Source organism: Alnus glutinosa, chromosome 11 (genome assembly GCF_958979055.1).
Source record: "Alnus glutinosa chromosome 11, dhAlnGlut1.1, whole genome shotgun sequence".
Taxonomy (NCBI): domain Eukaryota; kingdom Viridiplantae; phylum Streptophyta; class Magnoliopsida; order Fagales; family Betulaceae; genus Alnus; species Alnus glutinosa.
In genome coordinates, this window is record NC_084896.1 from 13,308,397 (window position 1) to 13,332,429 (window position 24,033).

General features: G+C 40.4%; 1 protein-coding gene across 12 annotated transcripts; it reads left to right on the plus strand.

Annotated features, from left to right (window-relative positions):
• The first annotated feature begins 1,689 nt into the window (after positions 1–1,689).
• On the plus strand, positions 1,690–23,991 carry LOC133882521 (glutamyl-tRNA reductase-binding protein, chloroplastic). Of its 12 annotated transcripts, none has more exons than XM_062321710.1 (6): positions 1,694–2,254; positions 2,368–2,451; positions 7,412–7,621; positions 8,261–8,362; positions 8,525–8,674; positions 23,635–23,991. In XM_062321710.1, exons 1-6 carry the CDS (start codon positions 1,874–1,876, stop codon positions 23,860–23,862), a joined length of 1,155 nt encoding a protein of 384 aa, XP_062177694.1. In that variant the 5' UTR covers positions 1,694–1,873; the 3' UTR covers positions 23,863–23,991. The 12 variants fall into 12 exon arrangements, with proteins under 12 accessions (XP_062177699.1, XP_062177705.1, XP_062177706.1 ...); XM_062321712.1 differs by lacking the exon at positions 7,412–7,621 and adding an exon at positions 8,031–8,135 and having other exon boundaries at positions 1,696–2,254; XM_062321714.1 differs by lacking the exon at positions 7,412–7,621 and adding an exon at positions 8,031–8,135 and having other exon boundaries at positions 1,696–2,254; positions 8,264–8,362.
• Positions 23,992–24,033: the final 42 nt, after the last annotated feature.

Here is a 24,033-nt window from a genome sequence, read left to right on the forward strand (position 1 = left end):
CCTTTGGTATTTGGGTCCATCAACTTACAAACTCAGGCTTCTGCAGGCAATAAAGACTATGTAGATTGGACTGTATAAGAGGAAGGGGTAAGTAACCAGCAATCCCTCCATATTTTGATATTTTTCCAATCTCCCACTCTCCAGATCACCCCATGTTCCACCACTTCTCTTGCAGTGAACATACTACGCCAAGCAAAAGAAGGTCTTCTCCAATGGTGCCTCCAATATTGAAAGATTAGGGAAATATTTGACTTTGTAAATAGTAGCAACCATAGAGTTGGGGTTTTGCAGCATTTGCCATACCTGTTTAGCTAAGAGTGTTTTGTTAAAAGCTCCCAGATCTTTGAAACCTAGTCCAGCTTTGTTTTTGGGGAAATCCATCCGTTCCTAACTCATCCAATGGATCTTTGACGTATTCTCCTTATGCCCCCACCAGAATTTCTTCATCAGCCAATTGATTTCCTTGCATAAAGTTGTAGGAAGCTAAAAAACACTCATACTGTAGGTAGGAATTGCTTGAATGACAGCTTTGAGAAATAGTTATTTTCCAACTTGTGATAAAAATTTAACTTTCCAATTATTGAGATGATTCCATATCTTATCCTTGATACTTTGGAAAGTTGTAGCCTGTGATCGTCCAATAAGAGTAGGTAGACCAAGGTATTTTTCATATCGTTGGGTACCCTTAATACTAGAGAGACTAGTAATCTCTTGCCATTTTGCCTCACTCGTATTGTGATTGAAGAAGATAGAGGTTTTTGCCATATTAAGTTTTTGTCTGGAGGCAACTTCATATTTGTCCAAGATTTTCAACAGCCGACGCCATTCAACTGAGTTTGCTTTACAGAACAATAGGCTATCATCAGCAAAGAAGAAAGATGACTTAAACAGGGACCACGTTTGGATGTAGGGACCAGTGATGCTCCCATTATGCTCAACTTGTTGGAGTAAAGAGCTGAGTGCCTCTACGCATAAAAGAAATAGGTAAGTGGATAAAGGATCCCCTTGCCGCAAGCCTCGTGTTGGTTGGATACTACCCACCTCTTTGTCGTTGATTAAGATTGCATATGAGACTGTTTTGACATATTCCATGATCAATTGGACCCACTTCTTTGCAAACCCCATTCTTCTCATTACTGCTTCCAGGAAACACCACTTTACCCGATCGTATGCTTTGCTCATATCAAGTTTGATTCCCATAAAACTTATCGTACTCCGCATGTTGGTATGCATTATATGCAGCGTCTCATAAGCTGCCAAGACATTATCAGTGATGAGTCTGCTTGGGATGAAAACACTTTGGTAGGGTGAGATGATCTAGGAGAGAAACTTCTTTAATCTATTGGCCAACACTTTAGAGATTAATTTGTATAAAACATTGCAAAGACTAATGAGGCGATCGATAATCAATCACACATTTTAGGTTGGAGACTTTGGGCACAAGAGCAATATTGGTGATATTAATGGCAGTATCCAATTTGTGGTAATAATTTTCTTACATCTTTTATACATTTTTTTTTTCCATATCTCATCAAGCGATCTAATGTTGTATCTTTCTTCTTCTTCTTCTATTTTTTTTTTAATTATTTTTTTATTTTTTAATGATATAAAACATTTAAAAAAAAACGCTTACGTCCGCTTGATGAGATATGAAAAAAAGGTGTACGAAAGAAAATTATTTTCGTGTAATATAACATTACTCAACCAGTTATCATCAACGTCATCCTCCATCTCTCCCCCTTGTCCAGCCTGTCGGTTTCTATCGTCTTTGCCCCTCTCTCTCTCTCTCTCTCTCTCTCAAACCATTTGCAATCTTCTGCCAGATTTTAGGAAAAGTCCCAGTTGTCTTGACAGTCCTGCGCTCTCCCTGAAAATGCTTCTCCAAACTCAATCTCTAGCCACCCACTTCGCTCCATCCCTCACTTTTTCAAAACCCATAACCAAAACCCAATTCACTCCACCAAAACCAAACCCGTTTCGCCAGTCTCTGTTCCGGGCTCTAAAATGCTCGCTTTCAGTGGTATTAGAGCCGATGCATTTGGAACTCAGGCGCAATAAGCCGTTCCCAGCTGAGGTTTCGAGGACAATTATGGAGCTGGCGTCAGTGGGAACTCTTTCTACTTTGACCGAAGAGAATTGGCCTTTGGGTATTGGCGTACGCTTCGCTGTCGACGAAGAAGGGACTCCAGTTTTGTGCTTGAATGCTTCCAATAGGCAGTTCTCTATTGACAAAAGGTCCAGTCTCCATGTTCAGGTGCTTCTTTCGTTGTATTTTCTCTCCCTATGCGTGTTATGGTTGATGGGATGCCAGTTTATGTATATGCATATAATTGAACTAAGGATGTGTTATTGTGAACCTCTTTCAAGCAGTTAGAGCAATGTGGACTGAGGACGACTCAGTGCACAATTCAAGGCAGCCTTGACAAACCAGAAGACAGGATGGTCTTGAAGGTGTATAATTCTGCCTCATTCTGTATAAGTTTTTGAAATCGCCTAGATTTATAAATAGTTGTTAGAGTCCGTGTGGCCTGTAATTATCGCCTGCCAAAAGTCATTTTTAACCAAAATTGCGGAAAGTGTTCCGTTTGTAAGTGTGTTTTTAAAAAATGGCAGTTTGAAAACATATAAAAATTCACGTTTTCAAATTGCAAGCAAGTTGTGTGTCTTTAAAATTGTATGCCAAACTGCGATTTTAAAGGCCAAACCGTAATTTTGCCAAACACTTAAATGCATTTTCAAAAATTGTGTTTTGAAATCGATATTTTTTAAATCGTAAGTTATGAAACCACTAAACCAAATGGATCCTATTCACTATTATTGATCTGGAGCAAAAGTGTTGCTTGATTTTCTTTTTAAAGCATTTGTACTTGAGAAGATATTGATGCAATGATGATAGCTTTGTTCACATTAGGGACACAATAATAAGATTGTAGTAACTTTCAAGCTTTTCCGAAGTAAAGAAGTAAATATTTTGACAAAAGCTGTGACACTTAATTTTTGCATTGCATGAGTTCAAAATGATCAAATCATGGTCTGCTGGAAGGATTTTGCAAGACCTTTCTGGTGGCTGGCTATCTTTCACTGAGTTCTCTACTTCTCAGGGCTGCTTAGGGACTGATTGCAATGTGAAGTACCTTATTTGTTCTTGAACATTTGTTACCCTGCTATCAGTTTCATGTTTTCTTCTTTGCTTGAAGTGTTACTACTAGTTCAGCTGTGGCATTATGGTTGTGGAGATGTTTGGTTGATGCTTGGGTTCATAACTATTCTATTTTCTTTCAAAATATCCCTGGTCTGTTAATCCAAATTTGGCTATTTATCTGGATTCCATGTCAACCTCCATAACACAACCTCTTTGGAGATCTCCCATCTCCTTTTTGCAGGCGACACTCTTATTATGTGTGACGTAGACCGAGACTAGATACTTAATCTGGATCACATCCTCCAATGTTTTGAGGTTATTTCGGGTTTGAAGATCAACCTTCGGAAGCCAAATTTAGTTGCGGTGGGTCAAGTACTGAATGAGGAAGAGTTGGCTAACATTCTGAACTGTAGTATTTCTTCCCTACCGTTGAAGTATCTGGGTCTCCCTCTGGGTGCTCCTTTCAAGTCAAAAGCCATTAGGGATGGGGTAGCGGAGAAAATGGAAAAAAGATTGGCTAGTTAGAAGAAGATCTATTTGTCTCGAGGTGGCCGTCTTACTCTTATCAAGAGCTTTCTTTCCAGCTTACCTATGTATTTGTTGTCCCTTTCCCACTTACCAGTTGGTATAGCTAGAATATTGGAGTGTATTCAAAGGGATTTTATTTGGGATGGTGTTGATGGAGAGCGTAAGCTCGATCTAGTCAAATGGAAGTTTGTTTGCTCCCTAGTTCCTAGAGGAGGGTTGAGTGTGAAAAAGCTCTTGTTGTTTAATAAAGCTTTACTGGGTAAATGGCTTTGGAGATTTGCTCAAGAAGAGAATTCCTTATGGAGCGGGTGATTGTGGAGAAGTATGGAATCCAGAGAGGGGGTTGGTGTTTGGAGGAATATTAGAAATGGTTGAGGGTGTTTCTCGAACTTGGTCTCCTAGCAGAGTAGAAGACAGATCTTGCCTTCGTTTTTGGCATGATATGTGGTGCGAAGAAGCGACTCTCGAGTTCCTTTTCCTCAAACTCTATTCTATAGCTTGGGACAAAGAGGCCTTAGTGTCGGATTACATGGATTCTTCTGGCACTTATGTCCATTGGAACTTGACTTTTCTTAGGGCGGTCCAGGATTAGGAGCTTGAGTTCCCTGTTGCATTCCTCGGTCTATTATACACATCAAAAACCCACTCGAGAGAGACAGACAAAATGTGTTGGTCCTCGGCTCGTAATCATATGTTTGGAGTGAAGAGCTATTACTATTCTTCTACAGAGTCTGGAGAGTCTTCCCTTTTTTCATAGAAGAGTGTTTGGAAGGTGAAGGCTCCACCTTGTATCGTTTTCTTCACTTGGGTTGACAGCTTTGGGTAAAATTCTTACGATTGATAACCTTCAGAGGTGGGGTCTTATCCTTGTTAATTAGTGTTGTCTTTGCAAGAAGAGTGAGGAGACCGTAAACCACCTTCTCATTTATTGTGAGTTTACTAGCAAGATATGGCACCTGATTCTCATCTTATTTGGAGTCTTGTGGGTCATGCCTAGCAATATTCTAGAGCTACTTCATTGTTGGAAGATGCAAGGTAGAGACAATCCACATGGAAAGTCATCCCTACTTTACTAATGTGGAGCATTTGGAGAGAAAGAAATTGACGTCTTTTCGAAGACCGCGAGTCTAATGTGCAACAACTAAAATCCTCATTGAGTTTTCTCTTCTAGATTGGACTGTATCTTTTGTTCCTAATTTCTCTTCCTCTGGTCTTGTAGATCTTGTTAACTTTTCGTGTACGCGAGCTTTTCCTCTTCTTTAATAAGTTATTATTCATTTCAAAAAATAAGTTATTATTCATAAAAAAAGTTGGGCCCAATATCTGAACTCGATACTGTCTAGATTTTTTGTGTTATGAAAAATAGCTTTGCCTTTTGTCTAGATTCAAATGAGGGGAAACATGCACTGAATGCTTCAGGATATAGGGATTTTACTAGTTTGGTGCTTGTTAAGATCTAAATGATTGGGATTCTTAGATGGGGATCATGTAGATGTTGCACATTAAGAAAAGTTATTCCCCATCTATTTATGTTCAAAACATGTTGCCTGCACATAGCCGTATAGAATCTGAACTTGACCGTTAATGTTCTCCATTGGTTTATGTCTCTTACATATTGTTTGGTTTTCTGGAATCTGGAATAGGAATGGAATCTCAAGGTTGACTTGAATGCTTGAGGTAATTAAAAGTTTGAGGTGCATAAGCATGAAGGGAATTTGAAAACAAAAAGGACTGAGATTCTGACATTCAGAATCTGATTCCCAAATTGATGGAGTGAGATTCCATGCTTTTGAATCATTTTCTTATCGTCAACGCATAATCCCCCTCAATTCCCTCCCTTTTCTCTTCTCTTTTCACCATTTAGGCATTTAAAGCCCTAACCAACTTTCAAGCGTCACCAAGAAAAGAGATACCATTTAGGCGAACAGAAAGGTAACTTACTCGTTACCTAAATGCAGAATGACCCTTATTAATAGTTAGGAACTTGATTGCATTTTCAGGGCTTGAACTTCATCACTGTATGCAAATTTATTTTCCTGATTCATCAATGTTTAGGGCTCTTAAAAATAGCTCAGTTACTTGTATTTTCAGTGAGACGAACTAAGCTTGAAATCAAGCTCATTTCTAAATGAGACTGAGCCAAACCGTTTTGTGTTCATACATCTGTATATATGTTTTACTTGTGGATTTTAGCCTTCTACATAAACATGTTTGTGGCTATGATATCGATTAAAATCATTGGCTCAGATCTCTTGCAAATTGTACGCTCTCTTCCCATTATTATTATTATTTTTTTCTTTTTCTGATAAGTAATATTATCAAGGAATAAGAATACAATTCTCTTTCTCTCCTCCTTTGTTATTATTCTCTACCTTTCTACTATCCTTTACCTGGATTATGAATAGCTTGAATTAGGTTATGGATATCCTTATCCTGGATAAGGAACAGTAAGCACCCGCCATCAAACAGTATTCTTATTCTCCGGAACTCACCAGAAATTCTCTGGTGACACTTGAACAGTGCCGGCAACCACGACGACGACAACGGATGAAAAGCCAAACGATGCTTAATTCCACACAAAATCCACTGCAACTGTCACTGAGAGTATGAATCTGCCACTGCCTGCAACTCCGGCCACCGGAGACGTCACCAACCACCACAGATATATACACCAACCGACCACCCTGATTCATTCTTTTAAAACAAGGAAATACCTAAAACCCAGCAGCCTTGATTACGGTTCTGCTAGCTACACCAAACCCATCAATGACGGAACCAACCATGGCGATGACGGCAGCATCACACCACTGATGACGATGGTTTTGATGCCATCGCGATCCTAACACAGGCATAAGCCCAGAGCCTCAGTCTTCTTCGATCAACAACAATACCAGATTTGGTGAAAGAAAAGAAAGAAAAGAAGGGATGCAGGAAGAACAAAGAGTACCTAGGAAAAGATTTACCCTAAGCTTTGATACCATGATGAAAGATAAGAAGGAAGAATTCTTATTATTTCTCAATACCTCAATGATACATCTACACTTGTTTATATAGAGAAGCAACACAGATTAATATGGAATTACAATAAATGAGAACATGTATGGAAAGGAAATCAAATCGTATCAGCTGCATATCTTAAACAAATCTTAACTTATCAAAAAAAATATCTTAAACAAATCTTACATGGAAAGTATTTAATGAGAATAAAATAAAATCAGCGACATATCACAAAAGTTTCCTTCTCCAATAGTAATGTCACTTTGGTGAACCAAATGGGTTTTTTGTGGTGACGTAAGTGTAGCATGTCCCTGATAAAATGTTAGAAGCTTGACTGTACTTTCAAGGCTTAGTGCTTCAGCAATTTATCCATTGCATCTGGCCTGATGGGTGATTTGGGGCTAACAAATGAAATGACCATTTGGCTGCTAATACTTTTAGTAGGCCACACCAAGCCCCAACTCATTCTTGTTTGGGCTGATTTTCATTAGGAAAATGTGCCTTTTAGTTTTGATATGGGCTTGAACAATAAGTGGTCCATATGATGAGGGTAGGGTTTACTTGAATTGATTGTGAGGTGTTGGGTTGCGTTTGTTGTGCTGGATGCATGTGAACTGGGTTGTTATGAACAATCATCTTGTTAGCTGGTGATAATTATGGAAGGGTGATGGTAATTAGAAGATCATCCGTTGTTGCATTTTTCTGTTATTAGAGAGTTTGGTCTCTAATTTTTCTCTCATTCAGTGTATTGGGTGCTTCTTAAATCGATTCTGGATGTATTGGGTTGTTGGCATCCAAAGCTCAGGTGACGAAAGAAGATTTGGCTTGGAAAGCTGCTCCACCATGTTTGATGTGGACTTTATGGCTGGTGAAGGTCAATTGAGTTTTGAAGGGCTTGACCCGTTTTTACATGATGTTTCTCTACTTTCTGTTGAATGCTGGTTATCTTTTAATGTAAGTACATTGTGTACTAGTTTTTGTTTACTAGGGTTAGTGAAATAATCTCCATAAGAACCTAGGTATTAATTTAAGGTGGAGAGGGATGATTTGATTGAAATGATTGAGTCTTGCCTTTTCCCTCTTAGTGCCTTGCTAACATTGTTTCTCTCTCTCTCTCTCTCTCTCCAAAACTTCTGTTTATTCTGATTTCATTAATCATTTTCCTAAAATTCAAGCCTTTGCAACCAGGGGTCTTTTGTCTAAGCCACTCTGCAACATATGCTTGTTGCCCTCTTCTTCTTTTTAGGTTTATTTCTTTGATCATGTCCCTGATTTTTAAACCATTGTAACTAGGGTTGGTATGTATAACCATTCCTGCGTCATGTGGTCAATCTGAGGCTAAGGTATCTGCATATCACTGTAGGATGACGGTTTGGCACTGTCAACATCACTGGATTTTTCTGTTCCGTTGTCATGTGATAGTGCCAATCAACTGCACTTGGCTTATTTTCAGCATATAATCTACAAGGTTTCAGTCTCTTATTAATTTGTGTAAAACAAATAAAAGCAATTGAATACATGGTGTTGTATTTTTATCTTTATGTACTGCTTCAATCAAACTTTTTATTTGGAGATTCACTGTCTATTTCTCAGCAGCTGCATTCCTTATGGAAAAAGAGGTTTGGAGAAGAAGTTGATGAAGACCTTATATATGTTGTTGCTGTGGAACGGGTACTTCAGATAGAAAACTTCGAGGTAAATTGGTATTTTATGTTCTCATGTTATGACACTTAATATATTTTGCACGTCTTTTCTCTGTAGCTGGCTAAGCTTTGCTATTATTCTAAGATAGGTAACTATTTGCAACATACTGAACGTGTTTACAAAAGTAAATTTGATGTCTGAATCTGATTCCAGGATTGTGTATGGGTCACTTCATCAGATTATAAAAATGCACAGCCTGACCCTCTTCGCGACTTTGCAGAAAAGCTAGTGAATGACATAAACACAAATAACATGGAAGATGTTAATCGCTTTTGCAACATATATGTTGATTTGGACTTCCAGGTTTGCACCTAACACAGTATTTGTGACCTTTACTATATTTTTTTTGATAAGTAAATAAAGTCTTATCGAAAGCGTAAGGCACTCTTAAGTACACCGAAAGTATACAAAAGGAAGCACCTAATTAGGAATAGAAAAACGAGTAAGAAAATCGACAAAACTAAGCGACAGAGGGGGATAGAAAAGCCACCATCCAAAGATACGAGTATGAAAGAACAAAGCTAAAATGTCCTCCGTGGAACTCTCCACGTCCTTGAAACACCTAAGATTTCTTTCCTTCCACACACCCGAAAAGGCATATTGGTACCATCTTCCAAATTGCAGCACTCCTCGGCTTCCAGAATTCCACCAACAGGCAAACAAGTCGATAACTTTTCTAGGCATAACTCTAGACAGACCAAATCGAGTGAAGAGAGAATTCTACAGAGTGGAAGCCACATCGTAGTGAAGAAGAAGGTAGTCCACCGATTCCCCATTTCTCTTGCACAAGCAGCATCTATCCACTATGACAACATGGCTCTTCTTGAAATTATTCACTGTAGGGATCTTGCCTAAGGCCGCCGATCACGCAAAAAAAGCCGTCCTCGAAGGAGCCTGAGTCTGCCACACACTCTTCTAATGGAAGCGACTACCTTCCGAGCAAGCCAGGGAGCTAAAGGACTTGGCCTTGAACAAGCCTCTCTTGGAAGAGACCCACCAAAGCCTATCTGCACGACCTCTACTCACAATAGTTAAGTGCAACACTTGGAAGAAGGAAGCAAATACATCTATTTTCCAATCATGCACTTCTCTAACAAAGCTCACGTTCCACTAAGTAGAACCGCCCAAAATCTCCATATTATCCGCAATTGTGGCATCCTTTGCACGGGTAATACCAAAGAGAACAAGAAACGCTTCCTTCAGAACTGTATTTCCACACCATAGATAATGCCAAAATATTGTCATAACCCCATCCCCCACTTCAAACCTAACAAAACCAGAGACAGTGTCCCACCCTTTTCTGATGTTCTTCCACATTGACAGTAAGATGGTAGTTTGAATGATGGGTATGTATACTTTTCCCTATAATCTATTATGAACACGCAAAGAAAACCATCAAGACAACATTTGTTAAGCTACCCAAAACTTAATCAATTTTGTGCATGATTAATTCCCATTCAAAGAGGCCTCCTCTGGAACCTCTATTCATTGGAATTCGAATATTAGGGCAGTCCAGGATTGAGAGTTAGAATCTCTTGACTTTTTCCTTAATTTGTTATACTTCTCAACAACTCATCCGGAGGAGGTGGATAGATTGTTGTGGATCCCAACCAGCAACCATGGCTTTGAAGTAAAAAGCCATTATAACACTTTATAGATTGGAGACCTGTGCTCGTTCCCGTGAAAAAGTATTTGGAAGGTTAAGGCCTCGCCCTGCATTGCGTTCTTATATCGAAGATAGCTTGGGGTAGCAAGGACGAAACCATAAATTTTTATTAGATGGGGCCAATTGGCCAAGACCAGGGGCCAAGCTTACAATTTTCGGCCTATTTTTTATTTAACTAAACTACACAAGTAGGAATTATTTGAATTGTTTTAGAAGATGGGGGCCATGGTCCTTGGGGATCTCAATGCAGGTCCGTCCTTGTGGGGTAGAATCCTTACGGTTGATAATTTTAGAAGGCCCCCTTTCACTCCTGTAAATTGGTGTTGCCTATGTAAAAAGAATGATAAGATGGTTAATCACCTACTCATTTATTGTGAGTACACTAACAATCTATGACACTTGTTTCTCAACTTATTTGGAGTTTAGTCGGCTATGCCTAACAACATCCAAGACCAACTGCATTGTTGGAGGACTCAATGACGGGAACATCCCAAAGAAGTTATCTAGAAAGTTATTCATGTGTTCTTAATGTGGAGCATTTGGAGTAAAAGGAATCGGCGCCTCCTTGAGGTGGTTGTGTTCGTTGAGGGAGGTTGCTAAGGGGTGATTTGGCTATCGGAGGGCCGTCAAGGTTGGGGTTGGTCCCAGGTTGGGGCTGCACTGCAGCAGTTGCTGGAGTTTCTCGAGGCGAAGGATCAGTCGCTATTACTCGTGGTGTTCGCTCCGGAGGGTAAACAAAAGGGGGTGGTTCTCTCGTCCGGTCGCTCTTATGCGGAAGTCATACGCTCGGCGGCTAGCGTTGATGCGAAGATTGTGTGTTTGAAGTCTTTGTCGGTGATCCCTCTTCATCTGCTATTAAAGGTGGCTTGTAATGAGTTGGTGAATGGCACAGAGGAGGTGAGATTTTGAGTCTTGGTCCTTTGGGTCGTCGTCGACTGCTTCCTGCGCAGCAATGAAGAAGACAAAGGGCAATGTGGTCAATCGATGCTTGAAGAAGCGTCTAAGGCTTTGTCGGTTTGGGTTATATCGGGTCAAAAGTTATCTGGGTCGTATAGTTGGGTTGGGTTTTAATCCCAAAGGATTTTGGGCCAAGGCTGACAGTATGAAGCCCTTTTTCCAGCTTAGATTAGTTTGCAAATCGTCGGGTCAGAAGTCCAAGCTCATTTTTAGGTCTTCCATGCAGCCCATAGGTCCTGGGCGTGGTCCTTCGGGTCGGGAAGGAGCCCACGAAGCCACTGGTTTGATTTCTTCGCCAGAGGTCTTGATGGAGGAAGGTTTTGGGGCTGACCCAGAGAGTAATGCTTTTTCTGCGAGCTAGCTCGGTGATGGGGTTGTCGGAGGTTGGGTCTGAGGTTTTTTCGGAGGTTCAACAAGATGGGCTCGATCTGGTGAGCACTGGTCCTGATTTTTTGGCACCTCAACCCAGTTCTATTGGGATGATTGCGCCAGATTCAGTTAAGTTGAAGTGGTCTTCTCTGTCCATAGTAAATTCCGTGATTGGGCCTGTTTCTTTTGGTGCTTCTCATTTAGGAGGGATTTAGGGGGGACCTGTTTCTTTTGGACGAGGATTCTCGGATGGATGTGATCCCTCCGTTGGACATGGTGCATAGGCCGCAGTCTGTGAAGAAGCCCCAAGTGTTGCCGATTATTCAGTTCTCTCCGTCAAGTCCAGTTGTCGATGGTTTGGCCCTTATGCTGGACGAGATTCTCAAGTCTCAATCTATTAAGAAAACCCAGTCCACGACAAGTGCGGATGTGGGTTTTCTCCGCCGGGGCTTTTTGAAGTCAAGGCCCTCTAGGTCTCAGGAATGCTCTTCTCCAGCAGCTGTTGAAGGTTTCTTTAGCGCAAGTCAGTGATTAGGAGGGTTTTGAGGATGGTCCTCACTTACCTATAGTGACGGCCGTTTCTCCCTCCTATGTGGGTTGTAGCTCCTCGTAGCTCCCCGCCGTTGACAAGGATGGGGTGTCGAATGGTGAGGAGGTTGAGAATCCCTCCTTGGAGTTTCAGGATAGACCTTCTTCGGATCGTAAAGCTTGCGCGTCCAAAGAACAAAGGTAGGAGGGAGGTTTCGAACCTAAATAGCTGTATTAATTATGGCGATGCTAGCGTGTCTTCTCGGCGAAGGAAAGACAAGGCCCACGTGCTGTAGCGAGTATGCGCCATGTGGGTTTTGAGTTTGAGGGTCTTAGGGTTGAGGGTTTATTTGGGTTTCTTCTTGTGGGCAGTTTTGTTTGTTCCTGTGTATACTTTCTGTGTACGTAGGGGCGCCTTATACTTTTTTATAAAATTTATTACTTATCAAAAAAAAAAAATCATCTTTTTTATGATCTCTCTTGGATTGGGTTGTAATCTATGTCAATAATTTTCTTCTCTTTGAGTATTTTAAATCTTGTTAACTTTTTAGGTATCAGACACATTTAGGGTGGGTGTTTCTTGTATACTTTTTGTGTACGAGGGCTATGCATTTTTTTTTAATAAATTATTATTAAAATAAAAAAAGAAAAAGAAAAAGAAAAACTTATTAGAAAGTTCCTAGCAGAGGCAAAGCAGGGATTGGTTCCCTACTAGAAGGGTCCCTCCTTTGTGGAGGTGTTGAGGTCAGGTACGATGCATTTCACGGGGGGTAGTCTCTCCAGGTTGAGCGTTGCGTCGGCAGAGTGGTGTGTTCTGGATCTTCTCCCATCGGTGAGGCATGTAGAGGAAGATTTGAGAACGGCAGTGAACTGCTTCTCTTTGGAATCACCTCCGCTTGAACTGTTGGACAAAGACCGGCATGCTTCGTCTGAACTGTTGGACATAGACTGGCATTTCTGTCTGTTGGGTAAGAAGCTTCACACACATTCGAATTTGAAATTCGAATTTTCAAAAAGAAGCACGTGGAGCAAGCTGGGCAACGGGTCTAACTTGGCTCTGGGCCGGGCTGTAAGAAAAATTTTGGACTGTTTTGTTGGGACTGGTCTGGGTTGTAAATGCTCGGGTTTCCGCTTAGCTCGACTTATCCCGAAACCTTTAGCTTCGTTCGTCGAGAATTCTGCCAGAGACCTCATTGCATCCTTTTTTGCCGGAACCAGAGCTGTTGCTTCCGGTGGCTCCGGTAGCTTCTCCAGGTTCTGGTCCCCTTGCTGGTTGGGTCTGGGTTGGATTCTTTCGTTCCGGTAGAAAAGGAGCCTGTCCAAGCCCCTGCGGTTCCAGTAGAGAAGAAGTCTGCTGAAGGTTTGGAGGTTCCTAGTCGGGTACCAGGGTTTGGTGTTGCCCCTCTGTTATCCATTGGTACGACTGAATTGGGCAAGAAGATCCCTTCGGAGAAGAAGGGTCCACCTATTGTTTGCGACCAGAATTGGGAGAAGGAATGTTGGAGCAAGGAGGCAGAGCTTTGGGGGAGGATTTCTGCGATGTATCCATTGGTGACTGAGGAACAGAGACAGAAGCATCTTGAAATCTGGGGCGAGATTGAGCGCAAGAAACACGAAAGTAAGAGGGAGCTTCGGAATCTACAAAGTTTCATCAATTACGGAGACATTAAAGCTTCTTCGAGGCATAGGAAAGACAAGGCCAATAGGTCGTAGGGTTGTATGCCTTGGGGGTTTTTGTGGCTTGTCTCTTGGGGTGTTATTTTTTTTTATTTTTTATTTTATTTTATTTTTTTTTCGGGTGCGTTGCTTGGGTTCTTTTGTGGGAAGTCTTTTGGGTTTATTTCGGTTTTTTAGGTTTTGTCTTTGGGGCTTCTTGCTGGGTTTCTGTTCGGGTTTTTTCAGGTCCGCTGTGGCTCTCCTGCGTACGTAGGGGCGCCTTACGTTTTCATTTTAATAAACTTTTAATTACTTATCAAAAAAAAAAAAGTTTTAGCAACAAAACAACCACATGCAACATAAAACTTCTTAATAAAATTGAAGTGAAAGGATATCCACCTAGCTTAGCATAAAGTTTTCTTTTCTTCTTCTTCTGTTCCTTTTCTTTTCTTTCTTCTCCACTTCGTCGATTACCTTCCTTTTTTTTTCTTCTTTCTGTCTCTCTTGTTCTTCTTATGGCCAAAATGGCTTGTTCATGCAAAATGAACATCGGTTTGATTTTTAGGTTTAAAAACGTTTAACCATGATTTATCTTAACCTAGGTTAGTTAGCGTGAAATGTGGTTGGGCCAAAATTTGGTCCAATCATGCCAAGCCGTGTGGTTGATGTGTGCCAAAACCCTTCACGACTGGTTTTTATTTTTTTTTTCGAAAAGCTTAATGGCTGGTTTTTAAATTGCTTTTCCAAGGCCCCATTCAAGTCCATTTGGTCTAGCCTATCATCCAACAAGTCCAACTCAAAATTCTGATTTAATGGCTAAAAATAAATTTCCCAAAATTTGGCTCATTTTTTGGCCAATTTTTGAAATTCATCCTTAATGGGCTGAAAATTCAGTTGAAAATTCCAAAACACTTGCATATTTTTGGACCATGGCCCTAAAATCGGGTCAAAAATTCTGTCCAAACATGATGAATTTAACTAATGGGTTTCAAGCTTGTTTTACCATACTTGAAAACTTTTAACCCTAACCGTTTATTGTTTTAAAAACCAAGCGAGTTGGGGTATTACACCCGCCCACATAAATGAAAATAAGCCCATATTCAAGCCCAATCCACTCATTATATTGAAGCCAAGTCTCGTTGAGCCCATGTTAAGCCCATGCCCAGTCCAAACCCAAACCAAAACCCAAGCCCTACTCGAACCGGTTTGACCCGAATCTGAGTCAACCTAGTCTGTGTCCAAATCTTCTTCACCCAGGTCAAGCCTAGGCACAATCAGGAAAAAAAGAAAAAGAAAAAGGATCCACGAAGATTTGAGTCAACTTGGTTATATTTGGTTCTGGCGGGTTTTTTGACGATTACAATGGTTCTCTTACGCGCTTCGTGCATTTTCAGTGGTTATCTGGCAAGTTTCAACTGGTTCAGCGGTTCTCCGGGGCGTTTCAGCCAGTTACAGTGGTTATCTTGTGATTTTCAACCAGTTTTGGTGGTACTCTGGTCAGTGGTTTTGTTACGGACTTCCGTAACAGGGGATGAATGGTGTATAATTTGGATAGGGAAGTGCGTGGGATAGTAGGGTATTCGAGGTACCCTGGACCTCCTAAAGTTAGGATTATTCGAGAAATCCTAAAAAACTCCTAATCAACTACAAGAGCTGAATTATAATAATTTTCTGCTTGCCTTTATTCATGCTTCAATACATCTATTTATAGGGTTACAAAACCAAATAACGGAAATAATAAATAAATAAATAAATATTACAAACCCTAAATAATAAATATTAATTCTAAAGGGAGACAAATCCCTTATTTTCCTATTGGAGATATTGCTTTATGAGTAAGACTCCTTATTTTCCTAATAATAATAATAATCTATTATTCTTTCCAAGAGACAATACGACTATTACCTTATTTGAAAACCTAACCTAATTATTCTCTTAAAAGGGGCATAAATATACTTCCTATAATACCATTATCACATACTCTAGGTACGTAACACTTCTACCCTCTTCAAATGGACCTTGTCCTCAAGGTCCGAATTATTGCTTCAATAGCTGCTGCTGACGTGGCGGTAACAGTGGAGAAAAAAAGGCATAATATCAAAGTGCCACGTGACCCCTTTTCACCCATAGATTCCTTGTTTCTCTCAACAACAATCTTAAATATAGGGACAGATTAGGCAAAATATTGCCCCCTGATTTCATGCTGCCCTTTGTTCCACAAAATCTCGTCCCTTCTTTGGCAAAAATTTCTTGCAATTTTCCTCTAGCCGTACATCCCGGGCTTGCTTCTCTTCCAGCAAAAAAACCGAAAATCTCGGACTTGATCTTCGTTCTTTCTTTGCAAGGCAAGCTCGAACGGCCTCCTCTGTCCATGAAGCTGGAAATTGCTCATCTGTCCATAGCTCGCCGAAAGAACCCCCTGTTTTGGACGGCAAGGTCTAGGCTGCCATTCTTCATGCCGGAATCTTCGTCCTTCGCGTCATCACCGTCTGGGGGGTGTCTGGGTGGCCGCCGGTAACCGGAAAAATAGCCCGGTGAAGAAGCTTGCTCTGTCGGACCTCCCTCCATCGTTCTAGCTTTTGGGTCTTCCCGCCGGCCAAGGAACGGTGATTTGAGCCACGGCCTGGTCTACTCCCTGAGCCTCTTCCTTGCTAAAAGCGGAATTGCCAGCACCTTGAAGCCCTAGATGTTGGCCCTCAGCACCTGCCTCTTCTTCTTCGGTCCTCCATTGCCCATTTTGTACCTTGTTTGTTTCTTCCTTCTGAACCAATCTATGTGGAAGAAATTGGGTTTCCACAACAGGGGTGGTTTTCTTGGTTTGGGTCTTTTGTTTTGTGGCTGACAGTGGGCGGTCTTGGTTTTCGGGGGTGTGTACTGTGGGTGATGGAGTGGCTGGGTGATGGGTGAACATGGTGGGAATTTTGGAGGTGTTGGTGGGGTTGTGGGTTTAGGCAGTGGTTCTACTAATGGGTTGATTTTTGATGGGGCTGTGGTTTTGGGCAATGGTTGTTTTTCTGGAAGATTTTTTTGGCAAGATGGATCTTTGGCGGGGTGTCCAAATCTAATTTGTATTAGTCTAACAAAACTATGCCAATCCGTAAGATTTGTAAAGGCTCTCCTCAATTTCATTTCTTCCAACCAAGTTAGAGACTCACCTTCCATATGATATGAAGCTACCATATATCTGTGATAATCGGGAGTATCGTAATGGTTGAAAAATTGTTGTATCTGGTACATCCAACCCGAAAGATTCTGACCATCAAATTTTGGAAGATAGTAACCCACCATTGTAAGACCTTGGCTCTAATACCAAGTTGTTACAGACTTCCGTAACAGGGGATGAATGGTGTATAATTTGGATGGGGAAGTGTGTAGGATAGTAGGGTATTCGAGGTACCCTGGGCCTCCTAAAGTTAGGATTATTCGAGAAATCCTAAAAAACTCCTAATCAACTACAAGAGCTGAATTATAATAATTTTCTGCTTGCCTTTATTCATGCTTCAATACCCCTATTTATTGGGTTACAAAACCGAATAACGGAAACAATAAATAAATAAATAAATATTACAAACCTTAAATAATAAATATTAATTCTAAAGGGAGACAAATCCCTTATTTTCCTATTGGAGATATTGCTTTATGAGCAAGACTCCTTATTTTCCTAATAATAATAATAATCTATTATTCCTTCCAAGAGACAATACGACTATTACCTTATTTAAAAACCTAACCTAATTATTCTCTTAAAGAGGCTGAAACCTGTTACGTACCTAGAGTATGTGATAATGGTATTATAGGAAGTATAATACCACATCCTTTCGATTGGCCAATCGTTTTTCAGCCGGCATCTCTTTTTTGTCTAGTTCAACTGTTTTTTGGGCAATACAACCTCTTTTTAACCGGTTCAACTGGCTTTCGGCTAGTTTAGTATCTTTTTGGCTAGTGTCACCTCTTTTTCAATTGATTTAGTCGGTTGTAGCCAAATCAATGGGTTTAATAGAACAACATGGCTGCTAAACCTAAACTCATTTCTTCGACATCAATGTTTAATTATCTTATGGACTTCCATTAAGTTTGATGGAAAGAAATATATTTTGTTGTCTTTTTGAGAGGCAAAGGCCTTTGGATCACTTAGTTTTCGAAAAGACAAAAATCATTGATTCATCTAGCCTTTAGCTCTAGGAGGATAATCAAATCATGTTCCTCATGCTTACAAGAATTGAATTGAGTATCGGTTTTCTACTCTGTTGGTACAGTTTCCAGTATGGCCGTGACAGTTCACTCCTTTTTGGTGGTCTTGTCGTCCGATCGCTGCAATACAAACAAAGTGAAGAGAATACACAGGGGGTTGGCCGGCATTCCTTGCTCCGATACTTAAGTCAGTAACCGAGTGTGTATTGAGAGCAAGTGTATTAAATTGCAGTCTTAGGTTCATACCTGTGGTCCTAGCATATTTATAAGTCGATTGTTAATTACCTTCTTACCCTTAGGGTTTTGTCTCTTTCTCCTTTCCTACCTTAGGAACGTTGCCAAGGTCAAGCTTTTGCTCATAACCGCCCGCCTTCCATATCTGGACTCTTTCCTAAATAATCTCAAGGCGAGATTTACGGAGGATAATCCGGGATTAACATAAATCCCAGATTATCAAGGGCGAGGTGCGGTTCCAGAGTATCCGCGACAATGCAGGGTGTGCTTCCGGGATACCCGGGGTCACACGTAACGGACTTCCTGTCCGTTGTGTTCCTCCCAGGCAATACAATGCCCGGGACTTCTGAATATCCATCCTTGCTGGCTTATATCAGGTAGGCCTTGGGCCCAGATTCTAGCCTGAACAGACATGGGTTGTCAGGCTTGTGGCTCAGAATATGGGCCTGGCCAATGTGAGATTATTCCCAACATACTCCACTACATCTTCGCTTTGCAAAGGCTATTTGGGAGCGCCTTGAGCACATATAATTTGATACTGAGAATGTACTTAGATGTATTAGGTGCGTACCCAATACTTTGAGAGCATATAGATAACTCAGAGTTTAGAGGAAATATTATTCTTGTGAAAAAAAAAAAAAGAAATATGTTACAACCACTTACATTTGACCTTGTGTGTATATAGAAAAACAGCATCATGATATTGACATTCTTCTCTTTCTTCATGGCTTGGAGCCAAAATATGAGTTTGCTTGTGCGCAAATTTTGACTAGTTATGAGCTTCCCTCTCTTCATCAAGCATTTTCTTGGCTTTAATGTTCTAATGCTCAAAAGTGGTAATTCTAGTGGTCCTAATAGCGACCAATTCACTTTTTTTGCAACTTGTGGTTGTTATAATGGCTTATGTGGAGAATGTGGTGGTAGAAGTTGATGTGGTTCTTGAGGTGGTCAAGATTTGAGGGCGGTGGTCAATCAGGTGGTTGAGAATCTCGCAAATACACTAATTGTGGTTGTAACAATCTTAGTGTGGTTTTTTTTTTTTTTTTTTTTTTTTTTTATAAATAATATCATTTCATTATAAAAGCGCAGAGGGGTGCAACTCTAATACACATGAAATATACAAAAGTACCCATAAAAGTAGGAAATAGAAGAGCACGAAATTAAAAACTCCTCAAAAGTAACACTACTCGAACTGTGATGAGCCGAGACCCATAAAAATAAAGTATTAAGCACAATTCAACGCAGCTCCAACACCAGGGTTTCTACATCTTTAAAGTGCCGAGCATTCTTCTCACGCTAGAGACCGCACATCATACAAAGGAACCTGCTTTCAAATCTGCTTAACTTGACCACGACCCAACGAATTGCCTCAGCTACTCAACAAATTTAGCACCCGTCTGGGCATAACCCACTCCACCCCAAACAAAATAAGAAAATAGCTCCATATATCCCGTGCGACATCACAATGAAATAATAGGTGGTCAATGGATTCCCTACTTTTCTTGCACATACAACACCACTCTACCACTATATTTCGCCTACGCAAATTGTCATGCGTCAAGATTTTTCCTAGAGCTGCTGTCCACACAAAAAATGACACCCGCAACGGAGCTTTAAAACGCCAAATACTCTTCAAAGGAAATGAAGAACCCTCTTGAGTATCTAAAGCTTTATATAGTATGGCTTCACTTCAAAATGCCCCCTCTTAGAGAGGCTCGAAGCTACCTTGTCATTCGCTCCATGCCGAATCCGATAAGGATACAACCGCTCTTAAAAAGAAAAAGGATGCCCTAATCGGATGCCAGAGCCAGATTCTAGCTACAGAGTCATCCGCTCGAGCCGTATGATAAGCATATGTGAGCCGACCTTGTGTGTTGGGCTGAGAGTCCAGATAGTACAAGCCATCCTTCAAGGTACCACTGCCAATCATCTTCCCCGTGACTAGGTCTTGAAAGAAGCAATAGTAAGAGTAAAAAATTACTAAAAAATTCAACTCAAAGGTAATATGTGCAATGGATAATAGATTAGCAGCAAGATTAGGACCATGAAGGATAAATGACAAGGTCATAGAGGGGGTGACAAACAGATCCTTTACCTAACATTGGCGACATAGAATCATCAGCTATTCTAACTTTGTCTCTGCCTGCACAAGGATTATATGGCAAAAATAAATGAGACATACTAGTCATATGATCAGAGGCACCAAAGTCAATGACCCAAATCATCAGAGGGAGTGGAATATGCATTTAGAGCATTGCTTAAATTACTTGTAAGAGCGAAGGAGGAGAATGCAGTAACATGTGTGTTCAATCGAGACATAAATTGACGGATTGCTTCTACCTTGTCTTTACTTAGGCCCCCCATATCAGTGGCAGAAGGATGAGTATTGGGTATGGGAACGACCATCTCAACTATGGAAGTATAATTGGCCCGAGGCTTGGTTCCTCCACCTGTGCAACCCCCACAACCTTGGGTAGGATGATGGCCCTGAAGTCTCCAGCTAGTCTCCAGAGTATGTTGTGACCTATTACAATGGTCACCAAATAATTTGTCTTTGTCATCTGAGGTTGCATGTACACTACTCTACCATCATCTCGAACTATGAAATCACCTCTCGAAGTGCGTTGAGATGCACCTACGAGAGCAGATTGGGTCTGTGAACTAGGATGAAGCATGGTGCTATGATGACTCTCCTCATTTTGGATGTAGGAAAAAACCTCATGGGCTTTGGTTCTTGAATTTTGCCATTCAAATGTCCCATCTTCCCTCTGCTCTTAATAAACAAAAGAGCAAATTGTGACCTAGCAATATAATTGAGCCCATCCAATTTGATAGTTGTGATTTTGAGAGTTAGATTTTCATCATAGGAGGTCACCTGACTCTTTACCCCTTTCGTCTGATTTATCTTTGACATTTTTTAACCGACATTTTTAAATTAGACATCCAACCAAATAAATTGCTCCGACACAACCAGTGGGCTAAATTTTTTATTTTTAATTTTTTTAAAAAGCTAAAAATCAACCATAATACCAACTCATCAACACTGATTAATTTGTAATCATTTTTATTTTTTTTGCTAAACTGCATGTCGTTTAGGGCTTACATGTCATTTGGCAGATTGCCAAACGACATGTTGTTTTGCCTAGTGCTAAACGACAGGCTGGTACAGAACAAAATGTCGTTCTCCAATAGCTACAAAATGACCTATCGTTTTGCACTCAAAAAAGAAAGTCACCTTGCCGTTGCTAGAGGTCCATGCGCCGCCGCCCAAGTGCTCCGGTAGGTTGCAAAAACTCCAGACCTAGCCAGAAACTGCCGAGAAATCCGAACGGGCAGGCTTTGTTCACAATCAATGCATCAAAAACACATTGTCCCGTGTTTGTGATGGATCGGGCGGTCACCTAGTCACCACTATGCACCGGAGGGATGGTCCAGAGAACGCCGACAGTGCCTTTTGTGGGTGGTTCGACCTAGATGATGGAGGATAACATCTAGTCGCACAACCAACAACTCTTGCGAACACATGAGTAGAGCGGAGAAGCAAAGAACACATGAACACAAACCAAAAAAGAAAAAGAAAAAAAACAAACAAAATAGGAACCAAATTTGGCTCTGATAGCAAGTAGAAAAAGGAATTGAGAAAAGAAGAGAATTACTCTTATTGCTCATAGTGTTCCATGCAGCTACATTTGTTAAATAGAAAAAACCTAGAACCTAATATGGAAAGTATTACAACGTGATCAAATCAACATAAATAAGAATTAATCACGGTGAATCAAATATTCCGCAAATCTTCAACACTACCTTACTACCTTGGACACTCCAGCCTTCTCTATCTCTGTTTCAGTCGCATTGCTGTCTTTCATCAATCTCTTCCTATGTTAAAGTGTTAATTATCTTAGTCATGTGTCTTCTTTCCATTGAGTCTTGGAAATTTGGCAAACATCATCATGTGTCCTTCCTTACTAGGGTTCCTAGTCAGGTTTCGAACCCTTGAGTTAGCACATTCTGATGTATGGGGATGACTAAATGTTGCTTTTAATAAATTTCACTATTTTGTATCATTGGTGGATGCTTTCTTGCATAACTTGTTCATTTTTTATGCAAAATCATTTTTAGAGCACGTTTGGTACACGGAATGACTATTCTATTGGAAAAAGGGACACCTATTACTTGGAATAGAAGAATATAGAATATAATAGTTATTCATATTTCTTAGTTTGATTGTAACACTAGAAAAAAAAACACTGAATATGTATTCCTTTGTTTGGTACGGTACAATACGCTGGTGAATGGAATAAAACCAAATTTCCTAAAACACCCTTAAAATATATTTTTAATCTACATCTTTTAAGGACATTTTTTCACAGCCGCTTTTTTTCTTCCTTTTTTTTTTTTCTCAAACCCTGACCCTAGATATTCAACTTATATCCTTTTAACTGTTTTTAATGAATTTCGGTTACTTATAAAAAAGAAGAAAAAATCAATACTATTAAACTCATCACTGACACCCCTTGCAGAAAACCCATTTCGTGCTTGGTAAACCAATTGGCCACATAAACAGGTGTAGGAAGATTTCACCAAGTATGCAGGCAAATTTGAAAGGGTAGTAGCCCTTCCTCTTTTTGACAGATGCAGTTTCCAGTCAGGCCGCCAGCTCCTCTCCATCCGTGAATCACTACATCCCAGAACCAATAGGCAGCCTCAACACTGCCCAGAATTGAATTGAACCCACTTGCAACCTTGTAGCCAGGCAGTCCACACACCCTATCCTTCCCTTGTTTTCTACCGTGTGGATCCAGACAAAAGGTGTGAGATGGTCATATGGCCCATCCAGGACCCACATTCCCCACCTGAAAGCCTGAAATAGTTTATTGCTTAATTTAATAGTTTTCCGCAATAGCTTCTTGTGATCACTTATTCAATATATATATATATAAGAAATAATTTGCTTTTATTCTTGTCTTCTTCTGTTTTGGTCTTTCTTTTATATATGATTGAGAGACTAGCTAAGAAATGGCTTCATTTATAACTCCTGTCTGACTATTAATTCTCCCTTTCTGATATTTGGAGAATAGAGGGAGCTACATTGATTCGTGCATGATACCTTTTGGGTGTTGTTGGATTCACGGGTAGAGCCTCATTGAGCTTTGGAAGGGCCTTGATTCTTGAACATCCTGCCCCGGGGTCAATTCTTAGTAGTTTGTCATGGTGCCCCCTCAACATTTTTCACATACCAGATCTGACCCGTCCAATTTCTAATTTATATTCAATTATACTCCGAAGTTGGGGGCGCCCCCTCCTTCTCCCAACTCCCAAGATTAAATTCCTGCTTCCATCCGTGGTTAAATTTAATGTTTTGATTCTGTACCAAACATCAGGCATCTTGTGCTTTGTTTTTAGATTTGTCAAGAATCATTTATTATTTGATTTGAATGTTGTTCTGGTCAGGGATTTAATATAAACAAGTATATGCATGTGCCTGTTGAAGTCCATGTCTTTTTACCTAGGATTTTTTGTTTTGCTTTTACTAGTGTCGAGACTAAATAATGTTGCATGAAAATAGAAGTTGGTTTGGGAATCTGACTAGACTGACCATCGATCAGAGATGGAACCGTTTATTTGATTTACTACCTTGTTCAAGCATAATTTTGTTTGGCAGGTGTCAGAGGCAAAGGTGATATGGGTTGATCGGTTAGGCTTTGACATGCGGCTCTTCTCTCCTCAGAAAGGTGTGTTTGAGGCCCGCGTTCCTTTTCCAAGCGAAGTGATGGATGAAAAGGGTGCCAAGTCAACATTTAATTGCATGTCGCAACTGGCTTGGGAGGTGGAAAAAAATTTTCATGTCCTCGACTTTCAAAAGGTGAAACAATTGAAGCAAATATCATAGGTTGAGCTTGTTATTTTCCCTTTTTCAATTTGTTAAGGCTTCAACATCAGCATGTTTTCCATTTCTCTTCCATTGCCAATTTCACATTTTAAAACTGGTGAATGACCGACCAACCCATCTTAGGTATCACTTCGTTCCTCTTCATAATCATCCAGTCTACCGCTATCAACG